The sequence below is a fragment of the Pristiophorus japonicus genome, chromosome 3 (genome assembly GCF_044704955.1).
Source record: "Pristiophorus japonicus isolate sPriJap1 chromosome 3, sPriJap1.hap1, whole genome shotgun sequence".
In the NCBI taxonomy this organism is placed as follows: domain Eukaryota; kingdom Metazoa; phylum Chordata; class Chondrichthyes; family Pristiophoridae; genus Pristiophorus; species Pristiophorus japonicus.
Genome location: NC_091979.1, coordinates 194,903,285 through 194,923,414, shown reverse-complemented (window position 1 = coordinate 194,923,414; position 20,130 = coordinate 194,903,285). Strand labels below are relative to the sequence as shown.

The window sequence follows — 20,130 nt, the reverse complement described above, 5'->3', positions numbered from 1 at the left end:
CAAAAGCACACGGTGGGACCTGAAAGAAATAATGACAGTTTCTCCCTATTTACTGGCACGGACACAATGGGCCAAATGGCCCCCTTCCGTATCGTAATTTCTCTATGATGCTATGATTCTACTCGATCACTCTGCACTTTTAGAATCCTCGAACTGTGGATACACAGCCATTAGGAACTGGTCACACAAAGAGAATTTTACTGTGGCCCTCTGTACTTAACCTGCATTTATGCATCACTCTCCTACATTTACACACTACTTCTGTCCCAGCCACTGAGAGACTGATTAGGAGGACACAGAGACTCAGTCACGCTTGAGGGTTTCCATTGAGCAGAGTCAAAGTACAGCACAGTACAATGTTTTCTATTTAAAAAAAATACAACACTTAAAGTAATGCCAGCCTCCAAAGAGATGCTGGGCCTGAAGAGCTGAATCGGCTGAGCACGTTTAAAAGGCTGTCACGAGAGCTTGAGAGAATAGATCGGGAGACTCTGGGGAAAACGAAAGTGTGGCTCTGCAGCCTTTTGGTGAACACTTTATATTTGGTGGTGCCGTTGATTGTACAGGTCCTACATGGCACCAGCACCACCACTGCAATGTGGAAACAACTTTATTTCAGAACATTCATGTAAAAGGCTTTCACCCCCTTATTCTAGGCTATATTTGAACCCAGGTCCAAGAGGTAAAAGGACAGGGTGTTAAAACCTAATTAACTAGCTGTTCCTAGAAGTTTACGGCACGAAAGAAGTCCATTCAGTCCACTGAATCTGTGCCAGCCAAAAAAGAGCTATCCTGCCTAATCCCACTTCCAGCTCTTGGTCTGTAGCCTTGTCGGTTGCTTTACTTCAAGTGCATATCCAAGTACTTTTTAAATGGGCTGAGAGTTTCTGCCTCTATCACCCTTTCAGGCAGTAAGTGCCAAACTCCCACCACCCTCTGGGTGAAAGAATTTCTCCTCAATTCCCCTCCAATCCTTCTACCAATTACTTTAAATCTATGCCTCCTGGTTATTGAACTCTCTGCTGAGGGAAATGGGTCCTTCCTATCCATTCTATCTGTGCCCCTCATAATTTCAAACACCTCAATTAAATCTCCTCTCAGCTTGCTCTGTTCCAAAGAAAACAACCCCAGTCTATCCAATCTGACCTCATAACTAAAATGCTTCAATCCTGGCAACATCCTCGTAAATCTCCTCTGTACCTAATCTACGAAATCTACAGATTGCAACATTTCATTATTTATCTTTGAGGTCAGCCAAATATATTTCACTTCTGAGGATTTTTAAATAAATGATATTTGCTACAATCAAGCTTCCTTATTGCAAGCGCAATTTGACTTAACAACCTCTCCTCTACCTCTAGGGACTGGGTTCAAACTAGTAGTGGTTCAGGGATAACACCCACGCCGAAGGTGGTGGGGTTAAAGGTGAGGAGTTGTGTGTGTCCTGGCCAACGCCGTAAAACTTGGAAGCGTCCTGAGGGCGCGAGAGACTTTCTGTCTTTCTTTCAAACAGCCCAGACTGTTGGGCAGAAGCCTTTCTTGCTTCTCGTTGTGAAGATTTAGCTGGTTCCTTGTCAACAGGGATCGATGGTATGAAAGAAACTGCCTAGTATTCGGCCAAAATTTGCACTGAGCTGTCAGTTTCACTATGAAGGGGTGGTTAGAGTGCAGAAAGAACGGTTCCCACTGGTGTAGTAGGGTGCATTGATTTGCAGTTGGGATTGAAGATATTAGGTTAGAAATTATCGTTGGTAATGGTGGACAGACATTTAGTGCTCTCATATTGCATTACTCCGTCCACAGTTTTAATGGAGGAGTAACTATCAGCAAATATTCCAGACTCCCCCATCACCATCCCTGGGTATGTCCTGTCCCAATGGCAGGACAGACCCACCAGAGCTGGCGGCAGAGTAGTGTACAGTCGGAAGAGAGTGACCCTGGAAGTCCTCAACATCGACTCCCAATCTCATGAAGTCTCATGGCATCAGGTCAAACACAGGCAAGAAAACCTCCTGCTAACTACCACCTACCACCCTCTTTGCAGCTGATGAATCAGTACTCCGCCATGTTGACCACCACTTGGAAGAAGTCCTAAGGGTATCAAGGGCACGGAATGTACTCAAGGTGGGAGATTTCAATGTCCATCGCCAAGAGTGGTTCGGGAGCATGACTACAGACTGAGCTGCCAGAGTCCTGAAGGACACAGCTGCCAAACTCATTCCACCATTACCAATAAGCCAGGTGACCAACTCTGGTTCAATGCCGAGTGTAGAAGAGCCTGCCAGACGCAGCACCACACATACTTGAAAATGAGGTGCCAACCTGGTGAAGCTACAACACAGGACTACATGCACGCTGTGTTGTAGCTTCACCAAAAAGCAGCTATAGATAGAGCTAAGTGATCCCACAACGAATGAATCAGGTCAAAGCTCTGCAGGATTGCCATATCCAGTTGTGAATGGTAGTGGACAATTAAACAACAAATGGGATGAGGAGGCTCCATTACCATCTACATCCCGAATGATGGCGAAGCCCAGAACGTGAGTGCAAAAGACAAGGTTGAAGCGTTTGCAATCATCTTCAGCCAGAAGTGAATGATCCATATCGGCCTCCTCCTGAGGTTCCCACCATCACAGATGCCAGTCTTCAGCCAATTCGATTCACTCCATGTGCTATCAAGGAACAGCTGAGCACACTGAAGACTTGCGCTCCAGAACTAGCTGCGCCTCTAGCCAAGCTATTCCAGTACAGCTACAACACCTGCCAAAGTGGAAAATTACCCAGGTATGTTCTGTCCACAAAAAGCAGGACAAATCCAATCCGACCAATTACCACCCCATCAGTCTACTCGCAATCATCAGCTTAGATGACCTTTTGTTGGACGGAGCAGATATAATGGTAATTACTGCAGGGAATAGAATATGGCCAGGGTGATCCCCTGGATTAGTTTCGATCGCCTCGATGGGTCGGAGAGGAATTTTCCCAGATTTTTTTCTCCCTAAATTGGCCTGGGTTCTTAAGCTGGTTTTTGCCTCTCCCAGGAGATCACATGGCTCCGGTTGGGGTGGAGTGTAGAATGTTTTAGTAAAAGGGATGTCGCAGTTGTGGTGAGGCTGATTGGTTGGGCTGGGTGCTCTTTGTCTTTCCGTCATTGTTCATAGGTTTATATATAACCTTTAGGGCTGCTGACCAAGGGCCGTGTGGCTCTTTGTCGGCCGGCGCGGACAAGATGGGCCAGAATAGCCTCCTTCTGCGCTGTAAATTTCTAATGTTTCTAAAGCGATGGAAGGTGTCGTCGGCAGTGCTATCAAGCAGCACTTACTCATCAATAATGTACACTGCTGTAACTTACCAAGGCTACCGCAACAGTACCTCCCAAACCCGCAACCTCTACCATCTAGAAGGGCAAGGGCAGCAGGCACATGGGAATCCCACCATCTCCAACTCTCACACTATGCTGTCTTGGACACATATCACTGTTCCTTCATCGTCGCTGGGTCAAAATCCTGGAACTCCCTCCCGAATAACACTGTGGGAGTATTTTTATCACATGGACTGCAGTGGTTCAAGAAGGCGGCTCACCACCATCTTCTCAAGGGCAATTAGTGATGGGCAATAAATGCTGGCTTTGCTAGCTGCACCCACATCCCGAGAAATAATTAAAAAAAAAATTTTTTTAAAGTTAACCATTTTAAGTAGTTGGCTGCTATTACCGCCAAAGGTAATTTCTGGGACATAGGAAAATAAGCTTTGCTCTGCATTTAGCACATACTATAAGCTCAAGGATGTCCAAGCTTTTATCTTTGTGGGCCACTTAGATTCATATCACAGAGCCTCAGAAGCTGCATATAAAGTTTAAATTCATATTGCCATGAATTAGTATACACAGCTTGGGAGATCTGCTAACTGATCTTGACGTTCTGATTGAGGATTTTTCTATCAAATGAGACAACACGAGGTAAAAGGAACATTTTCTAACCCTTTCGGCCCACATAATTGAAACAGGGCAAGAAGTAAAGAAGAAATACAATTAGAAATAGGTTGGAATTGACTTGGGAGTACTTGATGCTGCTGTTTGAGGCAAAAGAAAAGTCTAAGGTATTACATTTCACAGAACTGACAACTGTCAGCTTTATGATCTAAGCCCAAAAGTAACTTCACTCATGAATAAAAAATGTAGATTAAAACAAAATAGGACAGAAAGGCAGAGAGGGTGAGAGCAGGGTAGCTGGTTTAGGATTATAGTGTATGGCACTGAAGCAGAATCACTAGGAATTTATACTTGTGACCCTCAACAGTGCTGAGCTTCCAAATGGTGATAGAGCGAGTGCAGGGATAATCAAATTGATGCTGCTTGCGAGCTGATTTTGATTGGTTTCTCCGTTCAGTGAAGCTGGAATCAATCCAGGGTAATTAAGTGATGGAAATTTAGCAGCCTCGCTTTAAAACGCACAAAGTTACAGCCTACTTCAAGGGCTCACTGAAGTGAGTACCCTGTATAGCCAAAAAGAGGAGTGCTCTGGAATCTAGCCTGTCAACAATCATCAGCACAAAGGGCACTGCTATAGATTTTTTTTTTTACATCAAAAAGAGTGGTTTGAAACATGCTCATTATTTGACACAGTAAGTCAGAGCACGGTTTCAGCCATGGCTCAGATGTAGCACTCACGCCAAGAAGATTGTGGGTTCATGTCCCATTCCAGAGACTTGAGTGCATAATCTAGGCTGACGCTCCAGTGCAGCATTAAATGCTGCATTCGGAGGTGCCATTTTTCAGATGAAACGTTAAATCGAGGCACCTTCTCGAAGGTGGATGCAAAAGATTCCTCACATTATTTCGAAGAGCAGGGGAGTTCTCCCCCGTATCCTGTCCAGTATTCAGGTCCTTGAAGTAAGCTGTAACTGTGGGCTGATAAATTTCTATCATTTTAATTGCCCTGGATTGATTCCAGCTTCGCTGAGCGGAGAAAAAACAAAATCAGCTCGCAACCAACATCAATGTATTCATCCCTGCACTCGCTCTTTCACCATTTGGAAGCTCAGCACTGTTTCTCTCGTTTCCCCAGACAGAAAGTAGAGCAAAACACAGCTCACATCTGAAATGATGGCCCTCTTTCAGAGGAAACTTTGTGACAGAGTGAAGTATTTTTGTCTCACATTTAGCTTGTTTTGAGCTCCTTCGATTCAGTCAGAGTCCAGCTCCCTTTGATACAATTGCTGTTGATTCGGTGGTTGCCGTTAGGCAAGTGTCGGAAAGTGTAGCCAAGGCATTTAATTCAAGCGCAGTGCAAAATGGTTAAATGAATAAATAATGGACCAGAATTTGCCAAAAACGTGTGTCAAAGGAATGGTGCATCTATGCTGTATGATGTTGCAGAAATTCCAGCGCGTTATGGCATGGGTGAATTATGCTTTTACTTAGGCCACACCATAACCTCCTGGAACATTTACACTGCTGCACAGAGACCCTAGCCTAAAAAGTTATAGCTAATTATCATAGCTCCCATTAAATACAATGGCAAGATCGAGCTTGCTGAATTAATTCTTCTTCTTAGGCAGTCCCCCGGAGTCGAGGATGACTTGCTTCCACGCTAAAATGAGTTCTAAGGTGACTGATGAGACCAATGCAGGATCTACAGTCTCTGTCACAGGTGGGGCAGATGGTGGTTGGAGGGACGGGTGGGTGGGGTGCTTGATTTATTGTGCGCTCCTTCCGCATTTTGTGCTTGGCTTCCGTGTGTTCCCAGCGAAGAGACTCTAAGTGTTTGGTGCCTTCTCGGATGCTCCTCCACCATTTTGAGCGGTCTTGGGCCAGGGATTCCCAAGAGTCGGTGGGGTGCTGCATTTTTTTTTAAAAGGAGGCTTTGAGGGTGTCCTTTAAGCGTTTTCTCTGCTCTCCTGGGGTTCACTTGCCGTGACGTAGCTCGGAGTAAAGTGCTTGTTTCGGGAGTCTAGCATCGGGCATGTGGACAATGTGGCCCGCCCGCCGGAGCTGGTCGAGCGTAGTCAATGCCTCGATGCTGGCCTGAGAGAGAATGCTGACGTTGGTGCACCTATCCTGCCAATGAATTTGCAGGACTTTGCGAGGCAGCGTTGGTGGTACTTCTCCAGTGCTCCATGTGCCTACTGTACATATTCCATGTCTCTGTAGCATATAGGAGGGCAGGTATCACTACTGCTCTGTAGACCATGAGCTTGGTACCAGGTTTGAGATCCTGAACACTCTTTTCCTCAGGTGGCTGAAGGCTGCACTAGTACACTGGAGGTGATGTTGGACTTCATCGTCTGCCCTTGCTGATAGTAGGCTCCCAAGGTATGGGAAGTGGTCAACATTGCCCAAGCTCTCATCATGGATCTTGATAACCGGGGAGCAGTACTATGTGGCGGCAGCAAGTTGGTAGAGGATCTTTGTCTTACTGATGTTTAATGTGAGGCCCAGACTCTCAGACATTTCAGTAAAGGTGTCAACAATGGTTTGAAGTTCGGACTCCAAGTGTGCACAAACGCAAGCGTCATCTGCATATTGTAATTCAATGACAGAGGTTGGAGCAACCTTGGATCTGGACTGGAGGCGTTGGAGGTTGAACAATTTCCCACTTGTCCTGTGGATTAGCTCCACTCCAGCGGGGAGCTTGTTAACGGCGAGATGAAGCATTGTAACGAGGAACATTGAGAAGAGCGTTGGTGCGATGACACAGCCTTGCTTGACCCCGGTCAGCACTTGTATTGGGTCGGTGGTGTATCCGTTCATAAGAATCACGGCTTGCATGTCATCATGAAGCAGGCGAAAGATCGTGACGAATTTTTGAGGACAACCAAATTTGAGGAGGACACTCCATAATTCCTCACAGTTGACAGAGTCGAAGGCCTTTGTGAGGTCAAAGAAAGGCATGCACAGAGGTTGATGCTGCTTCCTACATTTTTCTTGGATTTGTCGCGGGGTGACGATCATGTCCGTAGTGCCCCTTTGTGGGCGGAATCCGCATTGCGACTCTGTGAGGAGCTCTTCAGCCACTAGGAGATGACAATTGAGGAGGATTCTTGCAATGATTTTCGCTGTGCAGACAGCAGGGAAACGCCTCTGTAGTTACCGCAGTCGGACTTGTCCCCTTTCTTGAAGATGGTCATGATTACGGCATCTGAGATCCCCATGCATGCTCTCCTCCTTCCAGATCAGAGAGTTGAGGTCATGGATTCGCGACAAGAGTACTTCTCCACCATGTTTTAGTATTTCGGCGGGGATTCCATCTGCTCCCGAGACCTTGATGTTTTTCAGTTGTCTGATGGTCTTTTCAACCTCAGGCCAGGCTAGGATTGTGCCGAGGTGGCGACGGGTAGCATGCTGTGGGATGGAGTAAAGGACACTCGCGTCAAAGACAGAGTCTTGGTTGAGAAGATCCTCGAAGTGCTCCTTTCTGCCTTTGATGAGCACCTCTCCGTTCTTGGCTCTCAGTGGAATAGGACCTTGAGTGCTTGGGATGTAGGTGGTCTTGACTTCGCTTAAAAAAAAAAACACACACGGCATGATTGTTGGCTAATTGCTGGATCTCCTGTGCTTTTTTGACCTACCATTTGTTCCTTAGGTCACGAGTTTTTGTTGGACCTTGGCCTTCAGTTGTCTATCGGTTTGCTTTCCTTCACTCGAGTTGTGGAGTTGTTTCTAATTCAGAAATGCCTTGTGTTTGCGGTTTATTAGCTTCTGGATCTCCTGAACGTTCTCATCGAACCATTTTTGATGTTTTCTGGTAGAGTAAGCAAGTGTCTCTTCGCAGGTGCTAACTATGGTGGACTTGAGTGTAGACCAGGCACTATGGACACTCTGCGGCTCCGGTTCACTGGAGGTCGTCAGGTTGGCTGTGAGGCATTGGCTGAGGAGGGCTTTCTTTGCAGGGTCTTTTGAGTGCTTCAGCATTCATCTTCCTGCGGCAGCATTTCTGCTGTCCCCGCTGTTTTGAGGCTACGTTGATGGGAGATATCAGAGCGGATTAGACGGTGGTCAGTCCAGCAGTCATCAGCTCTTGTCATGGCGTGAGTGATGCGGACGTCCTTGCGGTCCCTCGTACGGATGATGACATAGTCTAGCAGGTGCCAGTGCTTGGAGCAAGGGTGTTGCCAGGAAGCCTTGTACTTGTCTTTCTGACAAAACAAGGTGTTGGTTTTGACAAGACCATGTTCTGAGCATTTCGTCAGGAGGATACCATTGGAGTTGGTTTTCCCTAACCCAGCCCTGCCAATCACCCCTCTGCACAGGTCTGTGTCCCTTCCAACTCTAGCATTAAAGTCACCAAGGAGGATCAGCTTGTCACCCATTGGGACTCAGGACAGGGAACAAAGGGACGCTTATGTCATATACCGACGGTTAAATACTATAGAATCTTTGGAAGAATATAGAAAGTTAAGAGGTAAAATTAAAAAAGGATATTAGAAATGTTTAGAGAAAGCATGAAAAATTTTTGGCTAGTAAAAATAAAAATACATTTATAGAACATCTTTGGGTTAAGAGCAAGAGGGTGACTAAAGAAAGGGTACACCATGAGGGTAATCTTTGTGTGGAGACGGAAGATGTTGGTATGGTTCTTAATGAATACTTTGCGTCTGTTTTCACAAAGGAAAGGGGCAATGCAGATATTGCTATCAAGGAGGAGTGTGGAATTTTGGATGAAATAAACAAAGAGGAAGTATTAAGGGGTTTAGCAGCTTTGAAAGTAGATAAGTCCCCAGGCTCGGATGAAATGCATCCCAGGCTGTTGAGCAAAGTAAAAGAGGAAATAGCAGAGGCCTTGACCATCATTTTCCAGTCCTCTTTGGATTTGGGCATGGTGCCGGAGGACTGCTAATGTGGTACCCTTGTTTAAGAAGTGAGAAAGGGATAGGCTGAGTAATTACAGGTCTGTCAGCTTAACCTCAGTGGTGGGGAAATTATTGGAAAAAATTCTGAAAGACAGGATAAATCTACATTTGGAAAGGCAAGGATTAATTAGGGACAGTCAGCACGGATTTGTTAAGGGAAGATCGTGTTTGACTAACCTGACAATTTTTTGAGGAGGTAACCAGGAGGGTCGACGAGAGTAGTGCGTACAATGTAGTGTATATGGACTTAGCAAAGCTTTTGATAAGGTCCCACACAGTATAAACTGGTCATGAAAGTTAAAGCCCATGGGATCCAGGGCAAAGTGGCTAGTTGGATCCAAAATTGGCTTAGGAGGTAGGAAGCAAAGGGTAATGCTTGTTGGATGTTTTTGTGACTGGATATTTCCAGTGGGGTTCCGCAAGGCTCAGTACTGGGTCCCTTGCTTTTTGCGGTTTATATCAATTATCTAGATTTGAATATAGGGAGTACGATTAAGAAGTTTGCAGATGACACTAAAATTGGCTGTTTTGTTGATAATGAAGAGGAAAGTCATGGACTGCAGGAGGACATCAATCTACTTGTCAAGTGGGCAGAGCAGTGGCAAATGGAATTTAATGTGGAGAAGTGTGAGGTAATGTAGATTGGGAGGGCTAATAAGGAAAAGGTATACACATTAAGCAGTAGGACACTTAGTGTAGATGAAAAAGGCACCTTGGAGTGCTTGTCCATAGATCACAAAGTAGGTCAGGTGGATAAGCTGGTTAAGAAGGCATATAGAATGCTTGCCTTTATTGGCCAAGGCATAGAATACAAGAGCAGGAAGGTTATGCTTAAATTTATAATACTCTGGTTAGGCCACAGTTGGAGTACTGCGTGCAGTTCTGATCGTCTTATTATAGGAAGGACATGATTGCACTAGAGAAGGTGCAGAGATTTACTAGGATGCTGCCTGGAATGGAGAATCTTAGCTATGAGGACAGATTGAATAGGCTGGGTTTGTACTCTTTGGAACAGAAGAGGTTGAGAAGAGACCTCATTGAGGTGTACAAGATTTTGAGGGGCTTGGATATAGTAGATAGCAAGGGCCTAGTTCCCTTCGTGGAGGGGTAAATTGTGAGGGGGCATAGTTTTAAGATGGTTGGTGGAAGGTTCAGAGAGGATTTGAGGGGAGGCTCCTTCACGCAGAGGGTTGTGGGGGTCTGGAACTCACTGCCTGGAAGGGTGGATGCAGAAACCCTCACCACATTTAAAAGGTGCTTGGATGGGCAATTAAAGTGCTGTAACCTGCAGGGTTACGGACCTAGAGCTGATAAGTGAGATTAGACTAGATAACCTCTTGTTGGCTGGCACAGATACGATCATAAGTACTGCAGGGAATCAAAGACAGCCAAGGTGATCTCCTGGACTAGTTTCGATCACCTGGATGGGTCGGAGAGGAATTTTCCCAGATTTTTTTTCCCTCCAATTGGCCTGGGTTTTTAAATCTGGTTTTTGCCTCTCCCAGATCATATGGCTCCGGTTGGGGTGGTGTGTCGAATGTTTTGGTGGAAGGGGTGTCGCAATTGTGTGGGGTGGACTGGTTGGGCTGGGTGCTCTTTACCTTTCTGACATTGTTCATTGGTTTATATGTCACCTCCAGGACTGCTGACCGAGGGCTGTGTGGTGTGGCTCTTTGTCGGTCAGCACGGACACGATGGGCCGAAATTGCCTCCTTTTGCGCTGTAGATTTCTATGTCTCTACTCTTCAAGGTTGGAGTAGAATTCTTCTTTGGCCTCGTCCGTAACTTCCAGGGTTGGGCCGTTTGCACTGATGACCATAGCATACTGGTTCCGGGTTAGGGTGAGCCGAAGGGTCATGAGGCGTTCGTTTATCCTGTAGGGGGAATCTCTAAAGCGCCAAACTAGCTCATTTTTGATGGTGAAGCCAACCCCATGAAGACTGCGTCCTTCTTCTGGTTTGTCTTTCCAGAAGGTGGTGTATCCACCACCTTGTTCCTTGAGCTGACCTTCACCTGCCCGCCGTGTCTCACTCAGGCCGGCGATGTCGATGTCGTAGCATCTGAGTTCCCGGGCAATGATAGCAGTACAATGTTCTGGTCTGTTGCTGTTGGGATTGTCCATGAGGGTCCTGATGTTCCAGGTCCCTTTCTTCATTTTAAAGGGTGGAAGATACCTGTACGTGAATTCTTTTAACATGGGGTGGCTGCTGCACACCAGCTACCACACAAACTTGACAGAGCAAGGTCTTAGTCCAATGACAAGGGGATCGAAGACCAGGCTCTGCTGAATTAATGCTGTTGTGATGGCCACAGATAATTAGCCCATTGCAGAATGCCGTTAGTGGGCTTAGTATGTTTCGTGCAATCATAGTTTACTTTTTAAATTAAATGCTTAATATCGGTGTCCTTTTTTACTATTAAGTGGCACAGTTCTGACTGTGTGTCTAGAGTCATTGGAGCAAAGTGAAAAGCAACAGAAATGGTATGTATGTGGTGGGAGCAGATTGCTCATTCCTAGCCTTAAACTACCTTCCAAACATGATATTTTAAGATATAATTGGGATTGTTAAACCAATACGTTGTGAATGTGCTCTTTAGTGATCTGAATGAGCCCAATGACACATTATAATTGAAGTAAGAAGTCAGAAATAGCACAAGGATTACATCTAAAACTCTGCTGCCCATATACTAAGTCCTGTTCACCCATCACCCTGTGCTCACTGACCTACTATGGTTCCCGGTTCAGCAATGCCTCAATTTAAAAATTCTCATCCTTGTTTTCAAATCTCCCCATCTCTAATCTCCTCCAGCCCTATAACCCTCCGAGATCTCTGAGCTCCTCCAATTCTAGCCTCTTGCGCATCCCCAATTTTCTTTGCTCCACCACTGACAACCGTGCCTTCAGCTGCCTAGGTCCTAAGCACTGAAATATCTTCCCTAAATCTATCTGCCTCCGTATTTTTCTCTCTCCTCCTTTAAGATGCTCCTTAAAACCTACTTTTGTGACCAAGTTTTTGGTCACCTGTTTTAATATCTTGTGGCTTGGTTTCAGATTTTGTTCGATAACACTCCTGTGACATGCACTGGATGTTTTTAGTAAGTTAAAGACGCTATATAAATGCAAATTGTTGTTGCTGCTTGAGCAACTGAATACTAAAAGTCTCTGGTTCACATGTTGTTTGTGCAACCTCAATGGGGAGGCAGGTAGGGAAAGCTGTTTTAACTCATGAACTAACAAGACAGATATAAAAACAGTCCTTAAGGTGAATCAGCTCTCTGATTTGAATTTGTGCTTGTTTCTGCCCATCAGTTCAACCTTCAAATATTTATTTTGAACACTTCTGGTCAGGAGTAGCATCGACATACAATGTGTTTTTACTTTGGCCATTAGACGCCCTGCTCCGCCACTATGCGTAGTGCAGCATATACCAATTATTTTTCCAGCAAATTGTGGTGTAAATTTGCCACTGGAGGATTTGGGGGGCGGCGGGGGAAAAAAAGAGTACAACGGTTTAACTTATGGCGTCTGTCACCAATATCCACACCCACCCACCACCTTTCCCCAATGCTACAATCCCACAAAAATAGGCGGGTATAAATAGGGAAGAACTGCAAAGTCCTGTATAATTAGATCACCCACAGATTAAATGAAAAGCTATCCATTCTGAAGCATAAAGATATTTATACCAAAAACGAAAAATGTTTAACCCCACAGAACACCTCTAGTATCAGAATGCAATAATTGTAAATATTAGTCAAAATGATTTGTATTTTATTTCAGCTCTTGGTGCCCAAATGACCACACTACACAAAATAGCAAGCAATTGGAGTGTAAAAAGCAATGCCACTTCCGCTATATTAAAAGCACGCCTGCATGATTAAAGGCTCATTTTAATCAAACATTAGGATTTACTGAAACTGTGCAGCTTCCCACTGACAGTTTGTTTCCTCAGATGTTTAGCTACGGGATCACAGTTATGGCTCATTAAAATCCAAGTCGTGGCAAATATAAATCATTACCTCGAGGAAGGCTGCAAGATGTAGGGAGCACCGAGGAATTCTGTTCCATATGGATGAAGGCTGCAGGAGAGGGGGCTATGGGGTACAGAGAAAGGTAAAGATAAGATGGAAGGAAGAAAACAGAAACAGATAAAAGTCAGTGGCGAGAATTCGCAGTAAATGGAATAATCAACCAATGCCACTACAACCAATGAGTAATCGAAGCAACATTATCTGCCAGAAGACCTCATCTGCACATCAGAAAAGACAGTTGCTTTTTCAATGAAATAGAATAGAATTAATGGAGTAAAAGAGCAAAGTTCAAGATGAGAGAAAATAGTTTAAAAATGTATAATTGATTTTCACAAGGCAACCTGCAATTTCATTTCTCCTCTTCCACCAGGTTGTCACTTGACCCTCATTAACGAGTCGCATATCAATAAATGGCTCCCATAAGGAATCCTGTGATTGGCATCCAGGACTTGTCCAGAAGCCAATGGAAAAACCTGAGCTGGGAAATTTTCAGACCGGTAACTTACTGTGTACAACAAATGGCTTTTCCCAGCTCGTGTGCTTCCTGACCAGCATCTCAGATGGATGGCAAGTTATCTAAACGGGAGTAGCCCCATTCAGCCTGTTCTGTCATTCAATTAGATCATGGCTAATGTTCCCTGTAAGCTGTGCTTTTGCTCTGCATGGCATGTTTCTTTCAATGCGTGGTCACTTTCATTTCTGCGCATGTGCAGTATTTACAACGTAAAGCGGCCTGCGTGGGATTTTTCCTATGACTGCGCGGCCGCAGGGCTTAGAGAGGACATTGATCATGGCTCACCCGTTAAACAAAAATCTATCAATTGCAGTTTTTGAATTTTCAAGCGACCCAGTCCTCGCTCTCAGCCTCAACTGCTTTTTAGGGACAGTTCCCGATTTCGACTACCCTTTTTGTGTGAAGAAGTGCTTCCTGACATCACCCCTGCATGGCCTAGCTCTAATTGAAGTAAAGTGCCACCTCAGGAGAATAGTCAGTAATATATAAAAGTAACTTAACTAAAAGAATATGACATGCAACTGTTCATGGCTCGAACTCCTGGAAAGGAGGAAGGAACTTGTGCCTATATAAAGCGCCTTGATTGTCAGCTGTGGCTCAGTGGGTAGCACCGCCGCCTGAGTGAGAAGGTTGTGGGTTCAAGTCCCACGCCAAAGACTTGAGCACAAAGATCTAGGCTGATACTCCAATGCAATACTGAGGGAGTGTTGCACTGTTGGAGGTGCCATCTTTCAGTTGAGATGTTAAACCAATGTCTGCTCTCTCAGGTGGATGTAAAAGATCCTATGGCACTATTTCGAAGAGCAGGGGAGTTCTCCCCGGTGTCCTAACCAATATTTATCCCTTAATCAACTATCACAAAAACACATTATCTGATCATCACAGTGCTGTTTGTGGGAGCTTGCTGTGCGCAAATTGGCTGCCACATTTCCTACATAAAAACAATGACTACACTTGAAAAAGTACTTCATTTGCTGTAAAACGCTTTGGGACGTCGAATGGTTGTGAAAGGCACTATATAAATGAGGAAAGTCTTGGCAGCAGGGAGGTCGATCTGGAAGGCAAGTCTAGATTGGGGGATGGGCAGTGGGCAGTATGGGTTTTAGGGGTAAGGGATATACTTTAGGGGTGGGGAAAGAGTGAAGGATGGCAACAGATGGCCAGGGGGAAGTTTGTTTAGGGAGAGCTCCCTCGGGAGCTGCCATCCCATCCACCATCTTGGACCTTTGCCTTTTGCCCTCCTTTGGACATGGCCGACTCAGCTGCTGCACTCGATGGCGTCCGATGAGCCTCCGATCACAGATTTGGGCCCTACCTTCCCTCTTCGCCCTTACATTTGGGCTGCCACTCCATCGGCAACATTTGGGCCTCCACCCCTCCGGCAACGTTCGGGCCTTCCCCTTCACTCCGGCAACATCCTGGCCTTCCTCCGGCTGCTCAACTGCAGAGCCCCTGGTGAGCACGAGCTGTGCACAATGGCTGCGGCCACTTTGACCTCTCCTCCTTCTACAAAGTGAACCTCTCGCCATCCCAATGCTTGGGAGAGGGAAGCATCACCTTAAATCTCACCCCCATCTTCCAAAACTCGGAACTCTCACCATCTCACCGAAGAGTGCCGCTCAGCATCGAGCTTACGGCTCGCATCCCCACCGTAGGCAACTAGGCCCATACAGTAGAGCTTAGTCTCCTGTCGTCTTGGACCCCCTAGAACACAACCTTGTCATCACCAACACACTGTTCCGCCAGAGGGACAAGTACAAGGCCTCATGGCAACACCCTCGCTCCAAGCACTGGCACCTGCTTGACTAAGTCATCCGAGTGGGACTGCAAGGACGTGCGCATCATCTGGGCCATGACAGGAGCCACCGACTGCTGGACAGATACCGCTTAATCCGTTCATTCAACATTAATATAGCCCTAAAGCGGCGACGGCAACAGAAGCAATACCGCAGAAAAATCAACGCCGGGGCACTCAAAGACCCAGTTAAGAGAGCCCTATACAGCCAGCATCTCACTGCCAACCTGGCGACCCTCGATGATCCTGAGACGCAGAGTGCCCACAGTGGCTGGTCTGCCCTCAAGGCCACCATAACCAGCGTCTGCGAAAAGACACTCTGTCACTCAACCAGGAAACACCAAGACTGGTTTGATGAGAACGACCAGGAGATCCAGGAGCTAATAAACTGCAAGCGCAGTGCATTTCTGAACTTAAAGCAACAACCCAATTCAGGAGCAACCAAGCAGCTCTACAGACGGCTGAAGATCGAAGTCCAACAAAAAACCCGCGACCTAAAGAATAGATGGTGGGTGGAGAAAGCACAGGAGCAAAGGAGATCCAGCAGCTGGCTGACAGCCATGATGTGCGAGGATTCCTCACCGCCGTTAAGTCCACCTATGGCCCTAGCAACCAAGGCCCCACCCCACTGCTGGCTAAGAACGAGGAGACACTCATCAAGGACACCGAGGCAGTCGGGGCCCGTTGGAAGGAGCACTTCGAAGATCTCATTAATCGAGACTCTGCCTTTGACACGAATGTCCTTTACTCCATCCAATAGCATGCTACCCGCCACCATCTCAGCAAAACCCCAGCCCTGCACGAGGTAGAAAAGGCCATCTGTCAGCTCAAGAACAAGGCATCAGGAGCAGATGGAATCCCCACTGATGCACTAAAGTATGGCGGAGAAGCACTATTGGCACAAATGCATGACCTCATCTCTCTTATCTGGAAGGAGGAGAGCATGCCAGGAGATCGCAGATGCTGTAATCGTGACCACCTTCAAAAAGGTGGACAAGTCCGACTGTGGCAACTACAGAGGAATCTTCCTGTTGTCAGCCACTGGGAAAGTCATCGCTAGAATCCTCCTCAACTGTCTTCTCCCTGTGGCTGAAGAGCTTCTCCTAGTCACAATGCGGATTCCGTCCACCATGGGGTACAACGGACAGGATCTTCACCACGCGACAACAAGAGAAATGCAGGGAACACCACCAACCTTTGTACCATGGCCGCCTTTGACCTCACAAAGGCCTTTGACACGGTCAACCATGAGGTACTATGGAGCGTCCTCTCCCGTTTCGGCTGCCCCTAAAAGTATGTCACCATCCTCTGCCTGCTCCACGACGACATGAAAGCCGTGATCCTGACCAACGGACCCAATCCACTTTCGGACCGGGGTCAAACAGGGCTGCGTCATCGCGCCAATGCTCTTCTCGATCTTCCTCGCTGCAATGCTCTATCTCACTCTCAACAAGCTCCCCACTAGAATGGAACAAAACTAGAGAACCAATGGACACCTGTTCAACCTTCGTCGCCTCCAGGCTACATCCAAGATTGTCCCATCCTCTGTCATCGAACTACAGTACGCGGATGACGCTTGCGTCTGCGCAGAGGCCGAACTCCAAACCATCGTTAACAGCCTCACCGAGGCGTACAAAATCATGGGCCTTACACTAAACATACGTAAGACAAAGGTCCTCCACCAACCTGACCTCGCTTCACAGCACTGCCACCCGGTCATCAAAATCCACGGCACGGCCTTGGACAACATGGACCATTTTGCATATCAGCAAGGGCAGACATCGATGACGAGGTCCAACACCGCCTTCGGTCGCCTAAGGAAATGTGTTTTTGAAGACCAGGACCTTAAATCTGGCACCAAGCTTATGGTCTACAGGGCAGGAGTGATACCCGCCCTCCTATAAGGCTCAGACGTGGACCATAGAATAGACACCTCAAAACGCTGGAGAAGTACCACCAGCACTGCCTCCAAAAGATTCTGCAAATCCACTGGGAGGATAGATGTCAGTGTTCTCGATCAGGCCAACATCCCCAGCATCGAAGCACTGACAACACTCGACTAGCTCCGTTGGGCAGGCCACACTGTCAACATGCCTGACACGAGACTTCCAAAGCAAGCACACTATTCGGAGCTTCGTCACGGCAAGCGAGCCCCAGATGGGCAGAGGAAATGCTTCAAGGACACCCTCAAAGCCTCCTTGATAAAGTGCAAGATTCCCACCGGTACATCCAATGAAGTTCACAGCCAATGAAGTACTCTTGAATGTAGTCATTGTTGTAATGTAGGAAAATACGGCGGCCGAATTGCACACAGGAAATATCTGTTTATCGGTGTTCGTGATTGTTGGGAGTTCATTAAAGAAGCAGTAGGAGGACATTTGGAAAACATAATTCAGCGTCATCCGCGTACTATAGTTCGATGACAGAGGATGGGGCGACTTTGAATCTAGCCTGGAGGCGACGAAGGTTGAACAGGTAGAGTCAGCATGGATTTATGAAGGGGAAGTCATGTTTGACAAATTTGCTGGAATTCTTTCAGGATGTAATGAACTGGGTGGATAAAGGGGAACCAGTGGATGTGGTGTATTTGGACTTCCAGAAAGCATTTGACAAGGTACCACATGAAAGGTTACTGCACAAGATAAAAGTTCACGGGGTTGGGGGTAATATATTAGTTAACCAATCCTCTATCTATGCTAACAGAAAACAGAGAGTCGGGATAAATGATTCATTCTCGGGTTGGCAATCAATAACTAGTGGGGTGCCGCAGGATCAGTGCTGGGACCCAACTATTTACAATCTATATTAACGACTTGGATGAAAGGACCGAGAGTAACATAGCCAAGTTTGCTGATGATACAAAGATGGGAGGAAAAGCAATGTGTGAGGACACAAAAAACCTGCAAAAGGACATAGACAGGCTAGGTGAATGGGCAAAAATTTGGCAGATGAAGTTTAATTTTGGAAAGTGTGAGGTTATGCACTTTGGCAGAGCAAGTTATTATTTAAATGGAGAAAAATTGCAAAGTGCTCAATACAGCGGGACCTGGGGGTACTGGTGCATGAAACACAAAAGGTTAGTATGCAGGTACAGTAAGTGATCAGGAAAGCCAATGGAATCTTGGCCTTTATTGCAAAAGCGATGGAGTATAAAAACAGGAAAGTCTTGCTACAGTTGTACAGGGTATTGGTGAGGCCACATCTGGAATACTGCGCACAGTTTTGGTTTCCATATTTAAGAAAGGATATACTTGCTTTGGAGGCAGTTCAGAGAAGGTTCACTAGGTTGATTCCGGAGATGAGGGGGTTGACTTATGAGGAAAGGTTGAGTAGGTTGGGTCTCTACTCATTGGCATTCAGAAGAATGAGAGGTGATCATACCGAAACATATAAGATTATGAGGGGGCTTGACAAGGTGGATGAATGCAGAGAGGATGTTTCCACTGATAGGGTAGAGTAGAACTAGGGGGCATTATCTTAGAATAAGGGGCCGCCCACTTAAAATTGAGATGAGGAGGAATTTCTTCTCTGAGGATTGTAAATCTGTGGAATTCGCTGCCTGAGAGCTGTGGAAGCTGGGTCATTGAATAAATTTAAGACAGTGATAGACTGTTTCCTTAACTGATAAGGGAATAAGGGGTTATGGGGAGCGGGCAGGGAAGTGGACCCAAGTCCATGATCGGATCAGCCATGATCGTATTAAATGGTGGAGCAGGCTCGAGGCGTCGTATGGCCTACGCCTGCTCCTATTTCTTATGTTCTTATGTTCGTGTGATAAATAATGGCCAGGACACCAGGGTAGAACATCTTCAAATAATCCCATAGGATTTTTCACCCGAGATGGGAAGGAGCCTCGACTTCACATTTCATTTGAAAGACGGCACCTCCGACAGTGCAGCACACCCTAGACTGCACTGAAGTGTTAGACTAGATTGTGCTCTCCTCTCTGGAGCGGGGCTTTAATCCACAACCAGAGGAAAGAGTGCTATACACAGAGCCAAGACTGAAACCTAGAAGGGCTTCCTTTAGTCCTTGCGCAAAATTGAGAACCAAACCTTGAAGCGTATGTGTGGCAAAAGGGGAAATCAATCCCTCTTTGGCCTGCACCAACCTTTTTCTGAATGCAGGGGGAGTTGGTGGCACAAGTCAGCTTTAAGGCAGGTGTGCCACTTCAGCCAAGTCCTTCACAAGTCCATTCAACAGTTAAAGATGACTAAGCCTGGCTGGCACTGGACTTGCACAGTAAGAACATCAGGTGGCTGGTAAGCAGTTGTTGCAAGTAGTCCAGCATAGGACCAGCACATGCTGAAATCAAATGCGCACCATTTAGCTGATGTGGAAACTCGGACTTGAGTACAACTGTTGGAAGGCATTGCCTAAAGACCAGAGAAGTCCACTACTCAGTACTCATCATAACTGGGCCATAGAGAGGTAAGCAGCTGTTATTATGCACCAAACCTCCAACAGTGGAGTCATGGTATGTCTTCATGTTGCAGTCAGAAGTATGGTAATACATTTTATGATGAGTTGTGCTGCTCAGAAAAAGCTCCTACCTCGAGCACCTGCCGTGTGCCTCGTAAAATCTCAGATCAACAGCTGTCAGTAGGTTCAATGACCAAATAGCAACTATTCATTTTCGGGAGATCGAAAAGAGGGACAGAAACATTAACTCTTGGCTCTTTGGGACTGAGCTGCCATAATGATGATGTTTATGCCGATTAAAATTTGGAATCGTCAACCCCTCTGTGGCAGAGTCAGTAATCCAATTCCTGAGCCAGAGACGTGCACTGTACTCCAGGTAGCAGTCAGATATGCTCACTAATGCAATCCTGAATGGATAGAACATAGTCTCTGCACATTGGGATACTTCCCTCTTCAGTGTCAGCCATGGTTCAGTGAGTAGCACTCTCACTTCATAGTCAGAAGATTGTGGGTTCAA

The 20,130-nt window shown here is 46.2% G+C and overlaps 1 protein-coding gene across 2 annotated transcripts in view; it reads right to left on the bottom strand.

Moving 5' to 3' along the window:
• trak2 (trafficking protein, kinesin binding 2) overlaps positions 1 to 20,130 on the bottom strand; it is a 139,413-nt gene that overhangs the window by 64,575 nt on the left and 54,708 nt on the right. Inside the window, exon 4 of one of the 2 annotated variants that reach the window (XM_070876173.1) lies at positions 12,871 to 12,945. The exons of the other annotated variant lie outside the window; for it this stretch is intronic. Coding sequence (XP_070732274.1) covers positions 12,871 to 12,945 — 75 coding nt within the window. The remainder of the gene's footprint in view (positions 1 to 12,870; positions 12,946 to 20,130) is intronic. 2 annotated transcript variants of the gene reach the window in all.